At 38.0% G+C, this 22,054-nt stretch overlaps 1 protein-coding gene across 1 annotated transcript in view; it reads left to right on the top strand.

The window, feature by feature from the left end:
* Positions 1–22,054, top strand: part of ARHGAP10 (Rho GTPase activating protein 10) — a 265,531-nt gene that overhangs the window by 157,253 nt on the left and 86,224 nt on the right. The window contains exons 14-16 of the mRNA XM_079771261.1: positions 6,742–6,816; positions 12,921–13,008; positions 21,798–21,856. Of these exons, the coding sequence (XP_079627387.1) occupies positions 6,742–6,816; positions 12,921–13,008; positions 21,798–21,856 (222 nt within the window). The remainder of the gene's footprint in view (positions 1–6,741; positions 6,817–12,920; positions 13,009–21,797; positions 21,857–22,054) is intronic.

The following is a 22,054-nucleotide window of genomic DNA, read 5'->3' as shown; positions in this document are numbered from 1 at the left end:
ACTCCCATGCAGCAGACTTTTGCTGTAAATCCTGTGAATACGAGTAGGAACATTAATGACCTTTCACCCCTGTTGTCAACATGCACAAGTGCAAATATGATTTATCCCCTCCCCAAATATTGATCAATTACCTCATTCTGTGACATGCACTCTGCTTGTTACTAAATGAGAGTTGAATAAATGTTAGTTTATAGACCCAAAGAAATTGATCATTTATTTCTATAAAATCACACACCTGCAAAACTTTAAAAAACAATTGTGTGCCTGTTACCATAGCAAGTGTTTATGTTCCACTTTGAGCCTTACCCCTTCATATTGTTATATTTATATTTTCTAATTACAAATAACCTTTTCTGTCTCTCTTAATTTTCTTTCCTTATTTCTTTGCTAATCAGTCATCACCTTATTATTCATTTATTCAGTTCATTCACTAATTTATGCAGTCCATTTGTTAAGTCTATACCATGTGCTGAGGACTGTGCAAGGCATTAAGAATACTGAACTATCAGGTATAGAATCTATTTCTGAAGCCAAAAGGAAAGGAAAGACTTTGTGGCTCAGTTGGTTCCAAGCTGCTTTTTCTTTTCACTTTATATTTCTTTTTAATTTTACCCCAGTCTTCACTTTATTCCACCTCAGGGCCTAAAATACAGTCAGCACTCAATAATTCCTAAGAAGTTAACAGGAAGTTAAGGGTTATATAATTTTTAGCCTGTTATCTTCTCATTTATTTCCAGTTTTGCCTTCCTTTCATTTTGTGTTCTCCATTTGTCTTTCTGTGTGTGTGTGTGTGTGTGTGTGTGTGTGTGTGTGTGTGTGTGTGTGTATGTGTGTGTGTGTGTGTTTGTGTTTTAATGACCTGTTTTCTCTCTTCTGCTTCTTGGAATTGCCACTTTGTTTCCTTCTTACCACATTTACTTGCCAGACTTTGCCTCCACCTCTGTTATTGAACCAAATTTGTCAACCCTGTTAACTTTTATTTTCTTTTTGCCTCTAATTCGTTTGTTTCAGATCATCTTATTGTTTCAGATTATCTTACTTGCTTTTGTGCTTCTCCAGCTCACTCACAAGGGCCTCTGGGGACCCCTGGCAGTTCAGTAGCTCCACACAGGTGTTTTCTGGTGCTGAATAGACTGGTGCTGGTCCAGTCATTTGGGTTCTGAGAGGGAGGCAGTTGGGCAGAGATGATGATGAAACCTGACTCATTCCCGCTTCTAACCCTCTCCTCCAGGAAGATCTGGGTAGTGTCATGTGACAGCGCTGTGTGAGATTGGAGGAGACAGGTGGTGGGAAGTCAGACACAGTTGATTTCACCTTATTCACTTTGCCCAGGGACAGCTGTCATCACCCGCCCATCACTGTAATGGAGAGCGCTTCCCTTTTCTTTACTGCTGATCAGAACCAATCTTAGTTATCAGAAGAAAAAAAAATATTTTGGCCTGTAAACATGTTGAGCAGATGACACATTTTGGTTAAAAGTTAGAAAGTGTTGTAGTAATGATAGCAAATCAGTGGGCCTTGATATCCTGAAAAAGTTTTAATAACTTGGATATCTTAACTTTAACTTTTCATTTCCTAACTATAATGTCTGTTTTGGCCAAGTCCAATCTATATCAGTAGTTCTAAATTAATTTCAAATCAAATCAACCTAGCTATAGTCTATTCTGCACCCACTGTTTTATGCAGGGCACCATGAAAGGTACTAAAAACAACAATAACAAAGAACAAGGTTGACCTCATATCTTTCCAGGTGAAATATCTGTGCATTTAGGGAGAGAACGTAGAAGAACACAGGCCTGCAGTTTGTAATCTGAAAATTCTGAAGTTGGATGTATTTCAGAATTTAGATTTTCTTTTCAATTTAAAAAGGTAATAAGGGACATATACTGTACAGTCCTATAACATCTCCAGGTAGGTTTGTGTGGAATAACATTTAAAAGCACACACATTTTTTTTTAAAATATATTTTATTGATTTTTCACAGAGAGGAAGAGAGAGGGATAGAGAGTTAGAAACATCGATCAGCTGCCTTTTGCACACCCCCCACTGGGGATGTGCCCGCAACCAAGGTACATGCCCTTGACCGGAATCGAACCTGGGACCCTTGAGTCCGCAGGCCGACGCTCTATCCACTGAGCCAAACCGGTTTCGGCAGCACACACATTTTTATTGATTTCAGAGAGAGGAAGGGAGAGGAAAGAGAGAGAGAAACATCAATGATAAGAGAGACTCACCAGTTGACTGCCTCCTGCACACCTCCTACTGGGGATCCAGCCCACAACCCAGGCATGTGCCCTGAGTGGGAACCAACCGTGATCTCCTGATTCATAGGTTGAGGCTCACCACTGATCCACACCGGCCGGGCGGAAATTACTTTCAACATGGTGAAATACAAATATTCACACTGAGTGGGGAAAATAAAAGCTCAACCTGATGTCAGGTCAAGCATTCAGATTTTTTGATTTTGTGAATTGTGCATAAGAGATTGTCAGTTTTAAAATGTAATTAAGTGTTAAAAGGATTAATTATGAGCAATGCTCAGAATAAGGGAATATCACTGTGGTGTCAGAAGGATGGTATTTTATCTGGTTTTGAAGGTCTGATAGAACTTTATGTTTGCTCACTGTTGAATCTTTGGCAGCTAGACTGGCACCTGCCACATATTTGATAAATAATATTTGACAGATGAGTAGTTTATGAGGAGAAGGGAGGAGGCTTCCACCTGAACGTGGCTGTGAGGAGGGAATGCATTTGGTTATTGTGGGCCGGTCAGTGGTCTGCTCTGATTAAAGCGAATATTCCACACAGTACACGTGGGTAGGTGAGGTGGGGGCCATCATCGGTGTTTATGTGTTTATGCCTTACATACTTGTTCATCTGAAGAGTTTGGACTGGATTGATGGCTTACTCTTAAATGGGGATGGAAGAGAACTTAGATAATCAGAGGTTTGGAAAAAAAAAAAGATTATGTTCCGAATGGACTATGTGTTTCCTGTAAGGGTGCCTTAAAAAATGTGTGTATATCACATTTAAAACTGTTAAGAAACAGAGATTACTCTGAGTTTGAAGAAAATGCAGACACTGACCTGTTGAATTTGGAAAGTGACATGGAGGAAATCAAAGAAAATTTCAAAATCCTAATACTTGGTGATTAGAAATAGTGATCCCTTTAGCTGAGAAAGGAAAATTTGAGAGAAGCTGGAGAAAATAGGCTAAATCACTGACATGACTTGGCATATTGAGTGGTTTATATTCTTTAAAGTATTAATATCTTTTGTATGATGTGTTTATAGATATAAAGCATGCTCCAGTTTTCATAGTCCATAGCATCTAAGAACAATGCAACAGAAAATCTTGCACAACTTGAGTGTGTTTTACGTGCTACTTCTTAGCTTGCTTTTGTACAAAGTTTATTTAAATTTCATTAAAAAAAAATAAAAGCTGTGCTGAGTAGCATTAATTACCCCTTGCACCTTTTATTATGCATTAGCAATTAACTCTACTTCCCTTAGGATGATGAGTTTAAACTTGATCAATTATCTGATAGTAATTGCCAGTGCAAAGTGCTTGTTATTGCTGAAGTAACATTTTTATTTAATTTCTCCATGTATTTCAGGCACGTTTATTTGACTGTAGAATATGGCTTGCTCTTTTGGCTTCTGGCACCGAGGTCAGACTATTTCAGGTCTCTCAAATAGAGTAGTATTGGGGGGAGCGGGGAATCCTCTGGTATTTTAAACTGCCACGGCCTTCTGGCCTCCAGGAGGAGGAAGGAATGAAACTCAGTCTCTGAGTTTTGTGTTTCTTGACAAATTTTTTTCCTTCTTTTTTCCAATTCCTGGCAGAACTGACCTGCATTTTTCTCCTTTCTTGTAGTCAGTGAGCATTCCCCATCAGGAAGGTGCCTCTCTGCTACTTCGGTTCTTTAGCGTTCTGAATAGACTTGTCTGGAGTGAAGGGGTGGCCTTTGCTCTCTGGTTCTTGGCTCTGCTGAGTAATTGAGAGAACACGTGTGGGCATCACCTCTTTTCCCTCCCATCACGACACGGGGTGTAGGCTGCTGTCTGAGATCTCAGAGGCGGCATCTAGACTGAGAGCTTTCCCATCTTGCCCAAGCCTCAGCTCAGGAGTGACTGAGCTGTGATTTGAATCCAGTTCTTTAGACTCTGTCTAGTATTTCTTTTTCGTCACCCCAGGCAGGGAGACAAAAAGCAAGTATGGCCCTAGCTGGTTTGGCTCAGTGGATAGAGTGTTGGCCTGTGGACTGAAGGGCTCCGGGTTCGAGGGCACATACTTGGGTTGCAGGCTCGATCCCCAGTAGGGATGTGCAGGAGGCAGCCAATCAATGATTTTCTCTCATCATTGATGTTTATATCTCTCTCTCCCTCTCCCTTCCTCTCCTCTCTGAAATTAGTAAAAATATAATTAGAACCTCATACAACTTAACAAAAGGAAAATAAATAATCCCATCAAAAAATGGGCAGCGGACCTAAATAGATACTTTTTGAAAGAACAGAAGGCCAAGAGACATATGAAAACATGCTCAAAGTCACTAATCATCCGAGAGATGCAAATAAAAATGGCATTGAGGTATCATCTCACACCTGTCAGAATGGCTGTCATCAAGAAATCAATAAATGATAAATGCTGGCAAGGATGCAGAGAAAAAGGAACCCTCGTGCACTGCTGGAGGGAATGCAGACTGGTGCAGCCACTGTGGAGAACAGTATGGAGTTTCCTCAAAAAACTAAAAATGGAACTTCCATTTGACACAGTGATCCCACTTCTAGGAATATATCCCAAGAAACTAGAAACACCAATCAGAAAGGATATATGCCCCCCTATGTTCATAGCAGCACAATTTACAATAGCTAAGATTTGGAAACAGCCTAAGTGCCCATCAGCAGATGAGTGGATTAAAAAACTATGGTACATCTACACAATGGAATACTACACTGCTATACTAGTAAAAAGGAACTCCTACCATTCGCAACAGCATGGATGGAACTGGAGAGCATTATGCTAAGCGAAATAAGTCAGTCAGAGAAACATAAATATCACATGATCTCACTCATTTGTGGAATATAATGAACAACATAAACTGATGAACAAAAACAGATCCAGAGACAGAGAAGCATTGATCATACCGTCAAATCTCAGAGGGAAGGGAGGGGAGGGTGGGGGTAAGGGAGAGAGATCAACCAAAGGACTTGTATGCATGCATATAAGCATAACCAATGGACACAGACACCAGAGGGGTGAGGGCATGAGCGGGGGTGGGGGGTGGGAGGGGCAATGGGGGGATAAGGACACATGTAATAATTTAATACAGAATAAAAAAAAAGAAAAAAGTATACTCCCATGGGCAAATTTCATGGTCTGTTTGGTATTTTTTTCTTTGTTTTGAAAACTTTGGAGATTAGAGGCGTCATCTCCTCATCAGCCCAGTGTGTTCAACATGCATAGTGCAGAAAATAAACACACAGGCAGAAATCTACAACTCTTTGGAGAAATAAATAAGTCACATGTTCTGGAAGTCATTATTTTCTGATAAAAGTTTTTAAGCATAAAAAGAGTAGAGAACGTGGTGCAATGAACTCCCATTTTTGTTGTTGCTAAGACTCGATGACTTCCAGGATTTTGCTGCAATTGCTTCATCTATCCCTTTCCCCTTCTTAAAGTGAATCTAACACAGGTCACTCCTTTCAGTATATAACCTAAAAAATATAAACTATTTTTGACATAACCTTAGTGCCATTCACAGTTTCCTGATTGCCTCCAAAAATCCTTTTACAATTGGTTTATTCTAATGAGCCATCAAAACAAGGTCATGTGTTCAACATACTTAATGTTTGACAGTAACTTTTCTTGCCTTTCTTTCATGCCTGCTGTGCTCAGAAATACTTTGCTCGCAGGTCTCTACAGAGAGAAAATGCAGCGATTTGGTTTGTTTTGATGTAGAGTTTGAGAGATGCTTATTTAAAATTTCAGTTTCTCGTCAGACAGTGCATTTAACAGCTCTGAACAACAAAACCAGATCTGCTGCAGTTTTGAATGCATTTCTGTGGTCTTCAAGAATAATCCAAACAGTGGTTTTTTTTCTGAGTATTAATTGGCACTCTATTATTTTTATTTATTTATACATTTAAAAAATTTTATACGTTTTTATTGATTAATTTAGAGAGAGAGGAAGGGAGAGGGAAAGATGGAAACATCAGTGAGAGAGAACCATCAATTGGCTGCCTCCTGCTTGCTCCCTACTGGGGGTCAAGCCTGAAACTCCGTGCATGGGCCTGACCTGGATGGAGCCGGCCATCTTGTGCACAGGACAACGCTCAACCAACTGAGCCACAGTGGCTAAGGCAGCACCATATTATTTTTAAAAGGCTGAAGTTTTAAAGAAGAAAATGTCAAGAATAAGTACACATAATAAACATGAAAGTTGTGTATTTTACACACTATTTGGTATACATGAGTACTGCTTAACTAATTTCATTGGCATGAATTCATTACATTTTGTCCACATGAAACATTGTTTATGACATGATTTTCCAACCATAACTTATGAATACCAAGCTGCTAAACAAGGTAGTAAACACTTGCTTTTGTCAAACGTTATTTTTATACTCAACAGGAATGCTGTTAATGTGAGTTAGCAAAGATTTTGAAAGCAACTGTTTGTTGACAGATTTTAAAACATGACAGTCTCATATTTCATTAACATTCTGTCTCTTCCAATAGGTATAAATGACCAAGGATTGTACAGAGTTGTGGGGGTGAGTTCAAAGGTCCAGAGACTTCTCAGTATGTTGATGGGTATGCCTCTTTTCTAATCATTTTCCATGCATGATTTGTTTATGTTCATTGACGTCACGAATTAATGTTTCATAGTCACGTCCAGCATACTTGTGAATCCATTCTCTGCTGCTGCCTAGCTTAGTTTTCTCCCAGTTGACTCTGAGAAGTAGATTAGCGTTTGCATCAGCACAGATGACCCACTTCCCATTGACTTACTAAAAAATGCAAGAAAAGAAAAGCATGCAGCTCATGGGTGAATGTCTTCTGCTCCCATCAGCCAGGCCTCTGGGTGGCTTCCAAATGGGCTGTCGAGAGTCCCGACAGTCCACGTGATTGGACAAGACCACGGGGAGGTGCTTATTTTTATGGAGCTTCCCAAACTGTCATTTGACAGCAAGAGTCTGGTTCTCAGGGGCCCATTTGTATTCACAGGGACTTGTTTGTCGTTTGCACCAGGCTCACCTCCAGAACCATGCATGCCCCATCTGTGCAGGTAACACAGTGTTCTCTGGCATCACAGACCAAAGGAAGCCAGAAAGTGAATGCATTTCATCACCCCAGACATTACTGGGATGACAAAGCGCTTTTCCATTGCACACGGCTGCCAGTGCAGAGCCACCTGTAAGATGCCCACTTCTCCGCCCACCCCAGAGCAGACTGCCTCTGGAGGAGTGATGCTAGCTCATCGAGCTTGAGGGCCTGCGTGTCATTAGGACCTTGCTCAATATTAATTAATGTGATATCTCCCTTTACTTAATCAACATTCACAGTGCCCTCAGGTGTACCATCGATGCATTTAAACCTCTCTGCATCTTAAAGCATTGTAGCAAAGACTCATTTTTAGGAAGCAGAAACCAAGATGAATAAAATCATTAATTGAGATGTCACAGATAGGATTGCTTGTTTGGCTGTAGTGGAATTAAGGATTTAATAAGCAACAACCCTCCCTTTTTTTTTTTAAGCTATTAACCACAGGTAGAAGTTTCCCGTCATGAGTTGGAGACCTCATTAGAATGCATCCACTCCCATGAGCTGCTTTATTTTCTGCCTCTCTGGTTTAACTGGGGTTGCCGTTTTGGCAGTCAGATTTTCCCTTTTGCCATTAGCGGTCTCCAAATTAAATAGGCTCAGGTTGCCAGTGGTTCAGTAGCAGCTGGAAGAGTTTAATGGGACTATAGCATCTGCTTTTAGTTCATTTTAAAATTAGAAACACTTTTCTCATTTCCAAGATGGTGTTATGATGATTAGAACGGGAAGGCTGTTGCTATCAGAAGGGAGGGGGGCTTTTGGCCAACAGGCGCACACCGTGGCAGTCAGTTGGTCCTACGGATCCCGCCACTGTTGTTATTATCTTCTGTTCATGTTCAGGGTCAGTTCCAGCAGGGTGCCTCTGTGGCCACCCTGAAGTGTTAAATGGCCCCAAAATTTGTCCATTTGTTCTTAATCTCACAAAATCCCATGTGATTTGTATCCTTGAACTCGAAGGGTAGTTTCTTTGCTCCTGGGAAATGTCTCCTTGACAATCCTTAACTTGCAACTCATGACCTGGAAAACTGTTTTTGCTTTCTGAGAGACTCAGAATAGAGGAGTCCAGGACCCAAGTGTGACAGCCTCATTAATGTTGCTGGCAAAGGAAAGACTGTGTTTTCAGTGGTATTCTGCAAACAGAGGAAGTTAGAAAATTGATGTGAGGGAAAGATACTGGCTTGTTGGTTTTGTATTAAGTATCAATTCATTTAAAGGGGCTATGAGATATAAATTATTTTACTTAATCTATAATTCCTGGTATAAGTTTAAGATTGTCAATCACAAATTTCGGATTTTCATCAGCATTAATATTTTTTTATTACTTTCTCACCAACTCAAACTTTAGCTCTTAACAAAATAGATTTACCCACTTTCCTAATAAATTTACAATTTCTTTAAGATATGTCTTTCATTCTGATTAAGCAAGTGTTCAGATTCAAATAATTTATACTTCTTCTTCTTCAAAAAAAAGGATTTTAGAGTTTCTGAACAGCCGTGTATAGAACTATTTCATAGACATTCTTTATCACCAACTTCCCCATCTCTATACATTATTTTAAGATTATATATCTTAGTGAAAAAAAATTGGCTTAATCTGCCAGATGTTTAACTTTGCACTTTTAAACCAATCAATGTTTCCTCCCTCTAGATAATTAATTCTGATAAGTTTGTTCATTTGTAGTACTGTGCACTTATTTTTTTGAAATGACTATTCCTCCAGGTAATGTTTATTTCAAATTTGAATTTTTCAAAGCACCTTTTGTTTGTAATGCATTTTTCTTTGTACAAATGAAAATTGATATACTTTTTAAGTATCTGAGAAAAAGTTCCAAGTCATTTTATACTTTTTGAGAAGAAATTTGATTTACTTAGTTTTCTAGTTCTCGAAAGGTAATTCTTTACTTTGATATTATTTTTCTATTATTGCCATTTTTACATACATTTTTTGTACTTTTTAAAATATTTTGTATCATGTAAAAGTTTGGATGATTTTGAAAGAAAGGATGCCTGCTCAAATCTTGCAATTTTTTTCAGTATGTTTCCTCCCTTCACATTTAAGATTAAAAGAGGAAAAAAAATGTTTCTATTATTCTTTCTTCCCTTCCTCCTCTCCTCCTGCCCTCCTCCCTCCCCTTCCCCCTTCTCCCCACCCCATCTTCTCTCCTGTCTGACTGCCAATGTGAAATATGAATGGCAGTTGACAATAGAAAGTCAGTAGTACCCTTCCAGGCCGGGGCACAGAGGGTAGTGGTCTGCTGGATTCCCAGCGGCCCCCTAGTTTTCCCTGGACCAGCTTCTTAAGTTCCCAAGAGAAAATGTTCAGGTGAACAATTTGCCTTCCTTCCCTTTACAGATGATTTTTCCTTCCCTTCCCTTTGGCTCCAACAGAGGGCGCACTTGGTCTCAAAAAAGTTTTGGGTTTTTTGTTGTTGGTTTGCTTTTTAGAGAGAGCAGTTGGGAAAGGCGGGGAGAAGTATCAGATGAGGTGTCTTTGGGTGAGTCATTTTTTTAGTAAGTGGGGTGAGAATATAACAGATTAATTACAATAGTTATGGGTAGTTTAGAACTGAGAAGAGTTAGAATTTCACGTGTTCTGTCTTTTTCCCTACTTGGAATGAAAATACCAGAGCAGGGGGGAACTTGTGAGAAAATGTGATAGTAGCTTGTGTGTGCTGGTGAATGTGGTGGTTATTTCTACATAGATCTAATTTGCAAAAAAGATTGGATGATTTTAAGTTTAGACAGAGAAACATAGAAAACAAGTAAAACTAATTTAGAAGTGTTTTACTTAAAAAATATTAGCTTCTTTACTTTGTAGAACAACTTTTTCATATAGATTGGTGAAAAAGTAAACTAATAGCTGAAAAAAAATCATTTTCAAAATTCACTCAACCACTATGCTTCTTAAGTACTTTAAAATGAGACCCCAGTCAGTGCCAACACTTACATTTAGGTTGGGCTGGAAATTTCCTGTTTCAAAAAAATGACCACTGGTTAGTTATAAAATTATGAAACATAATCCAAATAAAAAGCCAACTGTTTGGATCTTTGCTTGTTAATTTAAATTTTTAAGTAGTCCACCAGGTGGTTCCCTTGGTCAGAAAGGAAGCAAAATGTTTACCTTATTTACAATAGGACATATATTCTCATGGAACAGTCCAATGCATTTTAAGTTTGAATCCCAAATAAGTTAACACATTTATCTAGTCCCAGTGCATCCACTGATTGTAAAAAAAAACTGCTATGGATGATTGAGTTATTTGAAAACAGTAACATTTAATGGAGGATCAGTACCGTAGACACAATGTAGTTATTAGCTCCTGAGGTAACAGCTACGTTTTATTCCATGAATCCAAGGATTTTTTTTTTATTATTGAAAAATATGATTCTCAAAATATAGAATGATAATTTGGTAGAAAGCTGAAAATAAAAGGTTTCATTTAGAAGCCTTTCCTTCAGAAGGTTTTAAAAATGGTGATTTTCTGGGAGCAAGTTGATTGAATATGTTATCTGACTTGTATGTTAAAATGAGATTTAAATAATTGATGTAATGAGAGAGAGAATATTCAGTTACTGAAGTAATTGGTTGGCAAAGCCTTTAGAACAGAATTATTTAGTCCCAGTTATAAAGGATTGCGTCTTTAATCAGGGTGCCTAATTTGATTTCTCGAATGTACCTGTGGCTTGTCTGACAAGCTCAGTAACAAATGAGTCCTGAATGGTAGGAACTGATCAAAATGTAATCAATGTCAGTTGCCATTGTTGTAGTTTATTGCATGCTGCTGTCAGTTGCTGTAATCAAGAACTGCTGAAGTGCTTTAAAAAGTCTCCAGACTTTTGAGTAATTGACTTCATATGTACGCTGTTATTGCTGTGAAATAACCATCACTTCCTGTTTTACTTGATTTTCAAAAAGTTCGAGAATAACATTGAGTTGTCATCCATCCTTCCTCATACCCAAGCCTCAAACTTTTTAAGTGGCATGGATGACATCATGTGGTGGTCCCATTTTGACAGGTTTTTTCTTTTTAGTGCTTTTAAAGAGGAAATACTAACATGATGTCACCTTCCCTGTATAGACAGGTGCAGTGTAAGGGAGGAAAAGAAAGGACGGGTTTTTTTGTTTGTTTTTGTCTTAGTGGAAACATCATTCTGGAGTGAGGGAGAAAGAAAGTCCCCTCCATGAATCTCCTCTTTTCTCCTTTGTGTGATGGGACTGCAGAAAGGCAGACATGCTTATACTGATTGTTTGAGATCGTGCATTATAACCCGTCTGCTCCTCCCTCCCTCGGAGGCCGGTACTGCCACTGACTGCTGATACTTGTAGTGATTCAGTGATGGTAATTACCTAGTCATTTAATAAGATGTGGAAATCCATACACATCCCTGATTTGCTCTGATGCTCTCTGAGAGCTTTTACATGACCTCCTTTCTGCAGGTGAGGGCCTCAAGTACAGATGGGTTTGGGACTGATGTGTGTGCAGTGGGGTTTCCGCAGAGCTTGCAGCCTGGGTTTGGGATCCCAAGTGCTGCACTCTGCCCGGCGGCCATGCCACACGAGCTATGGTAGCCCAGCCTTACCAGGATCAGAGATCCCACCCAGCTCAGAGGGCCGGCCTTCCCCACCATCCAGGACTGACTTTCTCCTTTTCAGAATGCACTGCCTCCCTTCCCCCCTCCCTCCTTCTTTCCTTCCTTTCCTCCCGCCCTTCTTCCCTCTCTCCCCCCTCCTTTTCTCCCTTTCTCTTTTCCCTTCTCCTCCTCCTCTTCCTTTTTTTTTAAGAAGCCTCATGTCTTCTTTGAGCTTATTAGCTATTTGAAAGGCCATTTGGAAGAACACATCATTAACACACTTGTAGGACAAAGAAAACTAGTTTAATTTTAGAATGAACGTCAGAAATGTCACACGGGGGGTTCCAATAAATATCTCCTGGATGAGTGTATCAATTCTAATATTAATGTGAAAGAGTACCCACAAATGACTGTTTAAGTTTGTCATCATATTTCTATTTTGACTGATCACGTATTAATTTTCAGAAATATGATATGATGAGTACAAATCTTAGACATGTGGACCAAACTCATCCTTTCCTCCCACTGACTTCGCTGTTCTAATAGTCACCTTGCCATTAGCAACACTGCCTGTTTCCTGTCCTAACGCAGTGTGACAGCAATAGTGCCACCTGAACAGCCGAAAGTATACAGACACTGCAAATGCCCCATTCTCTAAGCCATGGCTACTGAGTAACAGCTTGAATAATGATAATAATATTGATCATCATAATAATAGCTATCCATGCTTTGCAGTGGTCACCGTTGAAATGCTATACTATGACCAGTTCTTTCCTGCTCTCGGCCAATCCTGATCCTCTTATTTTGATTTCCAGGACAGATTTTCTGAAGTGTTAGAAATGTCTAATGATAGGTCATGGCTTACAATATTATAAGAAATGGTATATAATGTTTTTATAGGAAACCACAGAATTAATTACTTGTGGTTTGGCCACTTATAAATGAAAGCTTTGTGAGCCAGTCAAGAGGGCCTTTGAATGTTCAACGTTTTAATTATTTTTTCTTTTTTGCTTGCTCACTAGATGTAAAAACCTGCAATGAGTTGGACCTGGAGAATTCCAGCGACTGGGAAGTGAAGACAATAACGAGTGCCCTGAAGCAGTATTTGAGGTAAGCTCCTCCGAGGACCAGGAGGGAAGCAGGGAGGATGTGGACATCCGACCCAGCAGATGCCGACTCTGCACAGACATTTTCATAGTCACGTTAAACCTTATTAAAAGGAGAACGTGTGTGAGGTAGCTAATAATGTCCCAGGAAGTGAGTTAAGTAGGGGAACATCAGGTAGGTAAATTATAACAGAAGAGAATTGGAGGGAGCAAACTGAGGTGTAGAAATAGATGTCTATTGTAAATGTGAGTTTTAGGACATAAATGCTATGAAACAATGGGGGAAGAATGCTATTTATTGCATTCACTGAATTTTTTTTTTCCCGGATAAAATGAATTTTTTAAAGCTTAAATTTAAACCATTTGATCTTAAAGGTTGAAATGATAAAACAAATGCAGAGCTATTTGAAAAGAAGTTTACTTATTGAGGTTTTAAGATAAACTTGAATTTTTCCATTTATTATAGAAAATATTTAGGACTAGAATTAGAAAAAGGTTCATCATCTCTGTGAGTCATTAAACTTTCTCTAAAAAAGAAAGGAATTTAATGATTAAAAAGCTTGAGGTTAGATAAAAAGCAAATACCTTAAAAAGCTTGAGATTAAATAAAAAATAAATATCTAAGGAGTGAAAAAAGAAGTGAATAAGCCAATGGGGAAAAAATCCTGGCAGCTGCCCCGCTGGTGTGGCTCAGGGGTTGAGCTTCGATTGCATGAACCAGGAGATTGAGGTTTGAGTCCAGGTCATGCCTGGGTTGCGGGCTCGATCCCCAGTAGGAGGTTTGTAGGAGGCAGTGGACTGATGATCTTCTCTCATCATTGATATTTCTCTCTCTCTCCTCCTCCTCCCTTCCTCTCTGAAATCAATGAAAATATAATTCTGAAAACTCCTGGAGGCAGTTCTTAGCTGTGGTCCTGTTGAGGAGGTTGGTTTTTCTTTGGCAAACATGACAGCTCCCACAGGGTCAGTTCTTCTGTCCAACACCTAGGCTTGTTTTTCAGGTAAATATTGTTTGCATTCCAGTGAGCACATTAGAATCAACTTATTATTACATATTTCATATTTATATAAAATTTTACATATTTAAAAAATTTTAAATATATAAAAGCAGAGAGATTAGTGTAATGGATCCTCATGGCCCCATTATCTTGCCTTCTTCAGTTACCCACATGCTGCCTTCATATTTCATCAGCCTTCCTACCTGCCACGTTTTTGGTTAATACTTTAAAGATTTTGTAAAACGTCATGTTGTTGCACCCATAAATACTTGAACATATATGTCAAAAAGATACGGACTTTTAAAAAAGACCATGTCCTAGCTTGTTTGGCTCAGTGCATAGAGTGTCAGCCTGCAGACTGAAGGGTCCCGGGTTCGATTCTGGTCAAGGGCACATACCTGGGTTGCGGACTCAATCACCAGTAGAGGGCATGCAGGAGGCAGCAGATCAATGATTCTCTCTCATCATTGATATCTCTCTCTCCCCTCTCCCTTCCTCTCTGAAATCAATAAAAATATATTTAAAAAAATAAAAAAGACCATATAGAAAAGACAAGAGGAATATAATTATTATATCTAACAAAATTAATATCACCAAGTACTTAGTCTTTGTTCCATTTTTTCTGATTTATTTTCAAAAAAGTCTATATATATATATATATATATATATATATATATATATATATATATTTAATAAGTATAGGATTTAAACAGTGCCAACACATTTTACTTGGTTGATATCTGAGGTTTTTTTTATTAATTTTTTTTTAGAGAGAGAAGAAGGGGGGAGACAGGGAGAGAGAGAAAGAGAGAGAGAGAGAGAACATTGAAACATCAATTTGTTGTTTCATTCATTTATGCATTCATTGGTTGACTCTTGTACGTGTCCTGACCAGAAATCAAACCCCAACCTTGGTGTGTGGGGATGACACTAATCAACTGAGCTGCTTGGCCAGAGCTGGTTGATGTGTTATAAATTGCTTTTAATCTTCACATTCTCTTCCCTCTGCACCCTGCACCCTCACCCCGCCCCCTGCCCCAGCATTTTTTTGTTGGTGAGCCTGGGTCATATTTTTAAAGAGAGTTTTCTCTTTTTTTAGTTATGGCTGTATTTTGTGTCCTTATGGTGTCATTTAACATGTTTCCCTAGCCGTCATATTTCCTGTAAACTATTAGTTAAATCTATAGACTTCATTAGATTCAGGTTAAGGTTATTTATTGCAAGAACATTTACATATTGTAAGAATGCATCATAGTGGTGCTATATTCTTTATGTTGTTGTTTTTTTGCATGTGTTGTCTGGCTGTTCTACTTTTTGATGAAATTAAAATATATCAATAGGTTCCGGTGTGTGTTACATATTTTCGAGTATTTTATTTAAGCCAGATGTTTTTAGTCACTTTTACATTATTTTTTCTTCAACAATGAAATACATTATTATTATCCCTAGTCTATAGAAGGACATAAGTTATGTCTAATTTGCCATTAATGGTGCTTGACAGGTGTAGATGAGGATTACAGTAAAAATGAATCTTGTTAGCCACCCTGGGATTAGAATGTAAGCTTCCTGAAGACAGACATCTTATGTTTCATGCTCATTGCAGAATTCCCAGCATCTAGAGCTGTATCTGTCATTCAAATATGAGAGCAGTGGTTCTCAGCTGGGGATGATTTTGTCTCCCCCGCCCCAAGGGAATATTGGGCAATATCTGGAGACATTCTTGGTTGTCACCATTGCAGGAGAAGGGGAGGGGGTGTTACTGGCATGTGATGAGTCGAGGCCAGAGTTGGGCTGCTAAACATCCTACAATGCAGGAGACAGCCCATTCTTTCCCCCAGATGGCCAACATGCCAATAGTGCTGAGGTTGGGAGAGCCTGTGTTAGGTGCTTGACTGAAAGAAGGGGAGAGGGATATGAGCATAGAAGGAATTGCATGTTACTGACTAGCAAAGGGAGCTGCCACTCTAGGGGGAAGCTTTAAACTCATTTGACTATTTGGTAAACGCATGCCTAGTACAGGTAAGGGGTTGACCAAGGTGATTCAATTATTGGTGGGATAACTAAAGACAGAAATCCAGTTCTTTTGTAGTGAATGGCATGTGTTCCCACTGCTCCACATAGTTTTTTTTTTTAACCGCTTGTGTGAGGAATTAGTTTAAATAGTTCTTAACACTCTCTGTAGCTTGTTCTTATGGCCCTGGTCTTGTGCTGCATTCTCTGCCTTTTTCTCTCATCACGTTGCTGCATCCTGTCAAATCCCACTTTGAAGCAAACATCACTTACAGAAAAACATTCTGAGACGCTACATGTGTCCTACAACTTCCCTCCTAACAATCCCCACGTTCTGCGTGAACGTGATGAAGCAATGAACGTGAACTGCCAGGTGCCTTGGAAGGTTTGAAAGGTTGCCGATCTTTTCCCCTGTGTTATGTTTAGCAACTGAAAGTGCAGTCATTAGGATTTGACACTTTTCCTGGTGATGTGCCAAATGTACCTCCTTTTGACTACCCAGTTGTGGCCTAAGCAAATGTTTTTCTTTCAGCACAAGGAGTAACAAATACATTGTGATGGTCAAGAGCGTGGGCGCTGGAGCCAGCCTGCCTGGGCTGGAATCCCAGCTGGCACATGTGCATGGCACAGAGCTGCAGATAGCTTTTCTCACTGTTGCCCTTGAATTCTGCTCAAGTAACCCTGCCACCTTATGGGATGGGAGGTTGGAGGTTGTGGAAGGGAAGTAACCAAACCCCAAAATGGCAAACTAAAACAAGAAGTAAAACCACCTCCCAGGGTCTGGACAAAAAAAAAAAAAAAAAAAAAAAAGATGTACAGTGGACATGCATATGGTGTCTCCCTCTTTCTTCTACTGACTTGAGGCAACTTTTGCTTACCTTTTAGTGCTTAGAGAGGCTGAATACCAGCCCTCTGACTGATTTTCACTTTCAGCAATGTGTTCATTGCAACAGTTTCCCATGTGAGGCGACCAATGAGCTGTTTTGTGATGTTGTTAGTAAAATGATTTTACCTAGAGGAAACTTTTAAAGCCTGCAAATTGGAATGGGACTCTAGGGGAAGAATTTGCCAGCATCGGTCGATATTATGATTTATAGTCCCGGACAGATTGCAACGGGTTGCAAAGAGACTGTAGCTCAGAAACACGTTGGGTTGGAAAATTGAGCGTTGTTGTGACTCAGGATAATACATTTTTTATGGGGAACGTGTCATTTGTATTAACAGTATTTAATGTTTGCTTTAAAAAATCTTCACCTGAGGATTTTTAGAGAGAGAAAGGAGAGGGAGAGAGAGAGGGAGGGAAAGAAGGAGGGGGGGGGAGGGAGAGGGAGAGAGAAAGAGAAAGAGAGAGGGAGAGAGACATGGAAGTGAGAGAGTAACATTGATCTCTAATGCTTACTTTTTATGCTTCATTGCCTAGCAGACATATGGCAATGATGTAAGAAGCTTGTAGAAGCTGTTCAGATACAAATTCATTTTTATTGAAAATGAAATTCCCTTGATGGTTTTTCTAAGTGTTCTCATTTTTCCCACTTTTCTTTTCAGCAGCTTTTAACTTTCACTCTTGGCCCAGTAACAGTTTTCCTTCTTTGCTTCGTCTTACTTGTCCTCATTTTGATACAAAAACCACAGTAAGTTTACTTCTCTCCCTTTATCTAGGCTGTGGTATAATTGATTTTATTTTTCTTCTTTAAATGATAGTGTAGGGCAGCGGTAGCCAACCAGTGGTCCGAGGACCACTGGTGGTCCGTGGGGTCCGAAAGGTTGGCGACCGCTGGTGTAGGGGGTGAAGGGGAGGAAGAGAGTAAATAAGAGAACAGTTTTCTTCAGTACTTCAGTTTCAAAGTCTGTAGTTGTCAATGCGGGCATGCCTGTGTATGTGTGTGTGTGTGTGTGTGTGTGTGTCTGTCTGTCTCTATGCCATTATAAATAGTATGTAGGAAACATAACCTATAAATGTATGTTTGCATCTATTTTGTTTGTAAACAGTTTTATTAAAGTATAATTGGCATACAATAAACCACATATTTATAGTGTACATTTTGATAAGTTTGATGTGTATATATCTGTGAAGTCATCGCCATAATAAAAATAGGGACCCTCTCGTCATGCCTCAGTTTCCTCATGCCCCTTTGAAATCCCTTGCTCTCACACCACTCTCTTTGTTCCTTTATTCTAGAAAGCAACCTTGGTCTGCTTTCTGTCACTATATAAAAAATGTTTTATTTGCTATAATTTCACATACATGGAATATTATTATACAGTTCCATTTTTTTCTTTAAATCTTCTTTCACTCAGCAGAGATTTATTTATGTGAATTATGTTGTAGCATAATTCATTACTTTTTGTTGGTAATTAGTGTTCTATTGTATGGGTATCCACAATTTTTTTTAATCCATAGACCTGTTGATGGATATTAGGGTTGTAGCTTTTGGCTATTAAAAATGAAGCTAATAAAAACAGTAGAAATCTTTGAGGGAACATAGGTTTTCATTTCTCATGGGTAAGTCCGAATGTCTGTGTAACATTTAAGTTGTATGGTCGGTGTGCCTGTAACTTTTTGGTAAACTGACAAACTTTTTCCTAAAGTGGTTGTGCTTGTTTACATTTCCACCAACAACGTGGAAGAGTCTCATTTTCTCTACATACTTGCCAGCTCTTGAAATGGCCAGTCTTCTGAATTTTAGCCCTTCTACCAGGTGGCATCTCATTGTGCTTTTCAATTGATGCTTCCATAATGACTAATGGTATCAAACATTTTCATGTGCTTTTTTGCTATTTATATGTATTCTTGGGTGTCTGTGTCTTTCATACAATTAAAAAAAAATTGGGTTATTTATCCTTTTATTGTGTTTTGGTCATTGTTTATATTATTTTGGATATAAATCCTTTCTCACATAAAATGTCTTCTCCAGCCTATTTCTTTTTAAATGTCTTCTCCAGCCTGTGGCTTGTCTTTTTATTCTCTTTAAGAGCATATTTTAAATGGTTTTTAATTTTAATGAAGTCCAATTTACCCATTTTTCTTTTTTGTGATGTAACAACAAATCTGCCTAATTCATAGTAACAAAGGCTTTCTATTTTCTTCTAGAAGTTTTATAGTTTTAGGTTTTATACTTAGATCTGTGGTCTCTTTTGAGTTAGTTTTTGTGACGATATGGGGTGTGGATCTAAGTTCACTTTTGAATATGGATGTTCAGTTGTTCCAGTACCATTTGTGGGAATAATTATCTTTTTCTTCCCTGAATTGCCTATTGAGATGATCATAGAGTTTTTCTTTTTGTGGATAAACCATTTCTAATTCCATTTTTATTGTTTTTTTCTTTTTCTAGAATGGTTAGTTGCATTGATTTTGTTTTAATATTAAGGCAGTTAAATTTTTGTTATAAGCTCATGATGTATTATCCTTTTATTTATCTTTGTGAATTTGAGTTGCTAATATTTTATTTAGAATAGTTTCATCTATATTCATTATATTGATCTGTAGTCTTATTTGTATGTCTTTAATTTGGAACAAGGTAATTCTTATTTTAAAGAATGAGTTAAAAAGTATTCCCTCTTACATTTTATGGGAGAATTTGTATATAATTGGTGTTCTTTCTTTTTTTGTTTCCTAGAATTCACCAGTGAAGTTATCTGGGCCTAGAGTTTTCTTACTGGCAAATTTTAAAGTACAGATTGAGTTTCTCAAAGAGATGTGGGAATACTTAGGAACTTTGGGAGTTTGTGTCTTTCAAGACATTTGTCCATTTCCAAGTTGTTGAATTTGTGTAATTTAAAACTGTTCACAATATTATCTTATTTTCTTTCTAATACCTTTAAAGGCTATATCGATTCTGCAACTACCTCTATTATTCCTGACATTGATAATTTGTGATTTCATTTTGTTATTTCCTAGTCTTTCTGGCAAGATTTATCAGTTTCATTGATTATCTCAAAGAACTGTGTTCATTCATTTTCTCTCTTGTTTTTATTTTCTATTTTACTGATTTCTGTTGTCATTTTTGTTGTTCTTCTATTTATTTGGGGCTTACTTTATCTCTTTTTTTTCTGGCTGAGATGAAAAATGAAGTAATTGATATAAAACCTTCTTTTCTAATATAGTTATTTAGCAGTAAACATTTATCCACAAATACTGCTTTACTAACATTCCTCAAATTCTGATATGTGGTATAGTGCACTTAATTAAAAATATTTCCCAATTTTATTTTTTCAGATATATTTCTGTTACTGATTTCTAATTCCATTTTTATTGTAATCAGAGAAATACCCTCTATAAATAGAGCCCTTTTAAATTTATTGAGATTTGTTTCATGCCCCAGAATATGGTTTATTTTGATAAATGTTCCATGTGACCTGGGAAAAAATGCATTTGGGTGGAGTGTCATTTAGGTAAAGGATGTACCAACTAGACGAAGTTGGTTCATCGCTTTGTTCAAATCTTCTGTATTTTAACTCATTTTCTGTCTCCTTGTCCTATCAGTTATTGAGACAGAGAGGTATTTAAATCTTGGCTATGGTTGTGGATTTGTCTGTTTCTCCTTGTAGTTTCATCAGTTTGCTTCATGTATTTAGAAGCTCCTGTTATTAGATCCATTAACATTTAGAATTCTTATGTCTTATTGATTAATTGACCTCTTTATCAATATGAAATGATCTTTGTTCCTGGCATTTTTCTTGGCTTTTGAATATGTTTTCAATTTTTTTTGTGTGTGTGTGTATCTTTGATGTTTTCTTTAAACATTTGAAGAGGAATTTTTGGATTACATGATTTGAATATTTTAAAGATTCTTAACATCTTGCCAGATTGCCCTCCGGAAACTGTACAGATTTATACTTGTTCTCAAAGTGTGTATAGAGTTCAGAGATCTGGTCTCTTTAAAAATTTAGATTTGTATAATGGTAGAACTATAGCATTGTGTTGACCACAGGATAAAATATACCGCCATTTATGTAATCTTTTTTTTGTAGAAAATTAAAATGGTGTGGGTATATTTTACTATTTATAATTTATTTTAAAAAAATATGTTTTTATTGATTTTAGAGAGAGAAGAAGGGAGAAGAAGGACAGGGACATAGAAACATCGATGACAGAGAAACATTGCTTGGCTGCCTCCTGCACACCCCTACTGGGGATTGAGTCCACAGCCCGGGCATGGTCCCTGACCGATCCAGTGACCTCTTGGTTCATGGGTTGACACTCAGCCACTGAGCCACACTGGCCGGGCTGGCGTGGATATTTTTCAAGTTGTCCTCAGTTTCACTTCTTACCTATGTTTTATTGTTTCATAGGCATAAACCAAAAATGGATATCATATTTTTGTAATAGGGATATGTAAGAGGAAAGGATTGATTTCTTTGTTTAATCTTTTCTATATTTTTTGTGGCATTTTCAATTAATATATTAGAGATGATTTACAAAATTATGTGCCTATTTGATTGAATGGAAGGTTTGACTTTAAATAAGTTAATGAGTGGAAGGAAGTTTTATATATAAAATCTTATAAAGGTACTAACCAAGATTAAATATGAAATACCATGTGCTTCAGTCTGAGAGGAATTCATGGATGCTTAAGCTTTGATAGTGCCCCGTGCAGATAGCCTTTAATAAAGTAACCTATTTGATTTATGTATTTTTTTGATATGTAAAAGTGTTCCCTAGGGAAGTTCTATGCATTACTAAGAAATACACAACATATTTAATATCCTTTATTAAAGAATGAACACAAAGAGCAGTGACCAATGTGGATTTGTTTGGTAATCCTGCGCTGTCCTTTTCACACAGGAGTCTTCCGGAGCCTCTTATGACCTATGAGTTACATGGGGATTTCATTGTTCCAGCCAGTAAGTATTACGTAGAGGTGCAAAGATACAGTGTTGTGGTTGGTAGTGTGTATAAGCTGTAATTTCCACATGAACATTGAACTTCATTACTGTAATTAGTGTTTAAAAATAGAAATCAGCCAAAACTGGTTTGGCTCAGTGGATAGAGCGTCGGCCTGTGGACTGAGGGGTCCCGGGTTCGATTTCGGTCAAGGGCAT

The sequence above is a fragment of the Cnephaeus nilssonii genome (assembly GCF_951640355.1).
Source record: "Cnephaeus nilssonii genome assembly, chromosome: 5".
NCBI classification, from domain to species: Eukaryota; Metazoa; Chordata; class Mammalia; order Chiroptera; family Vespertilionidae; genus Cnephaeus; species Cnephaeus nilssonii.
This window is presented reverse-complemented; position numbering and strand designations above follow the sequence as displayed.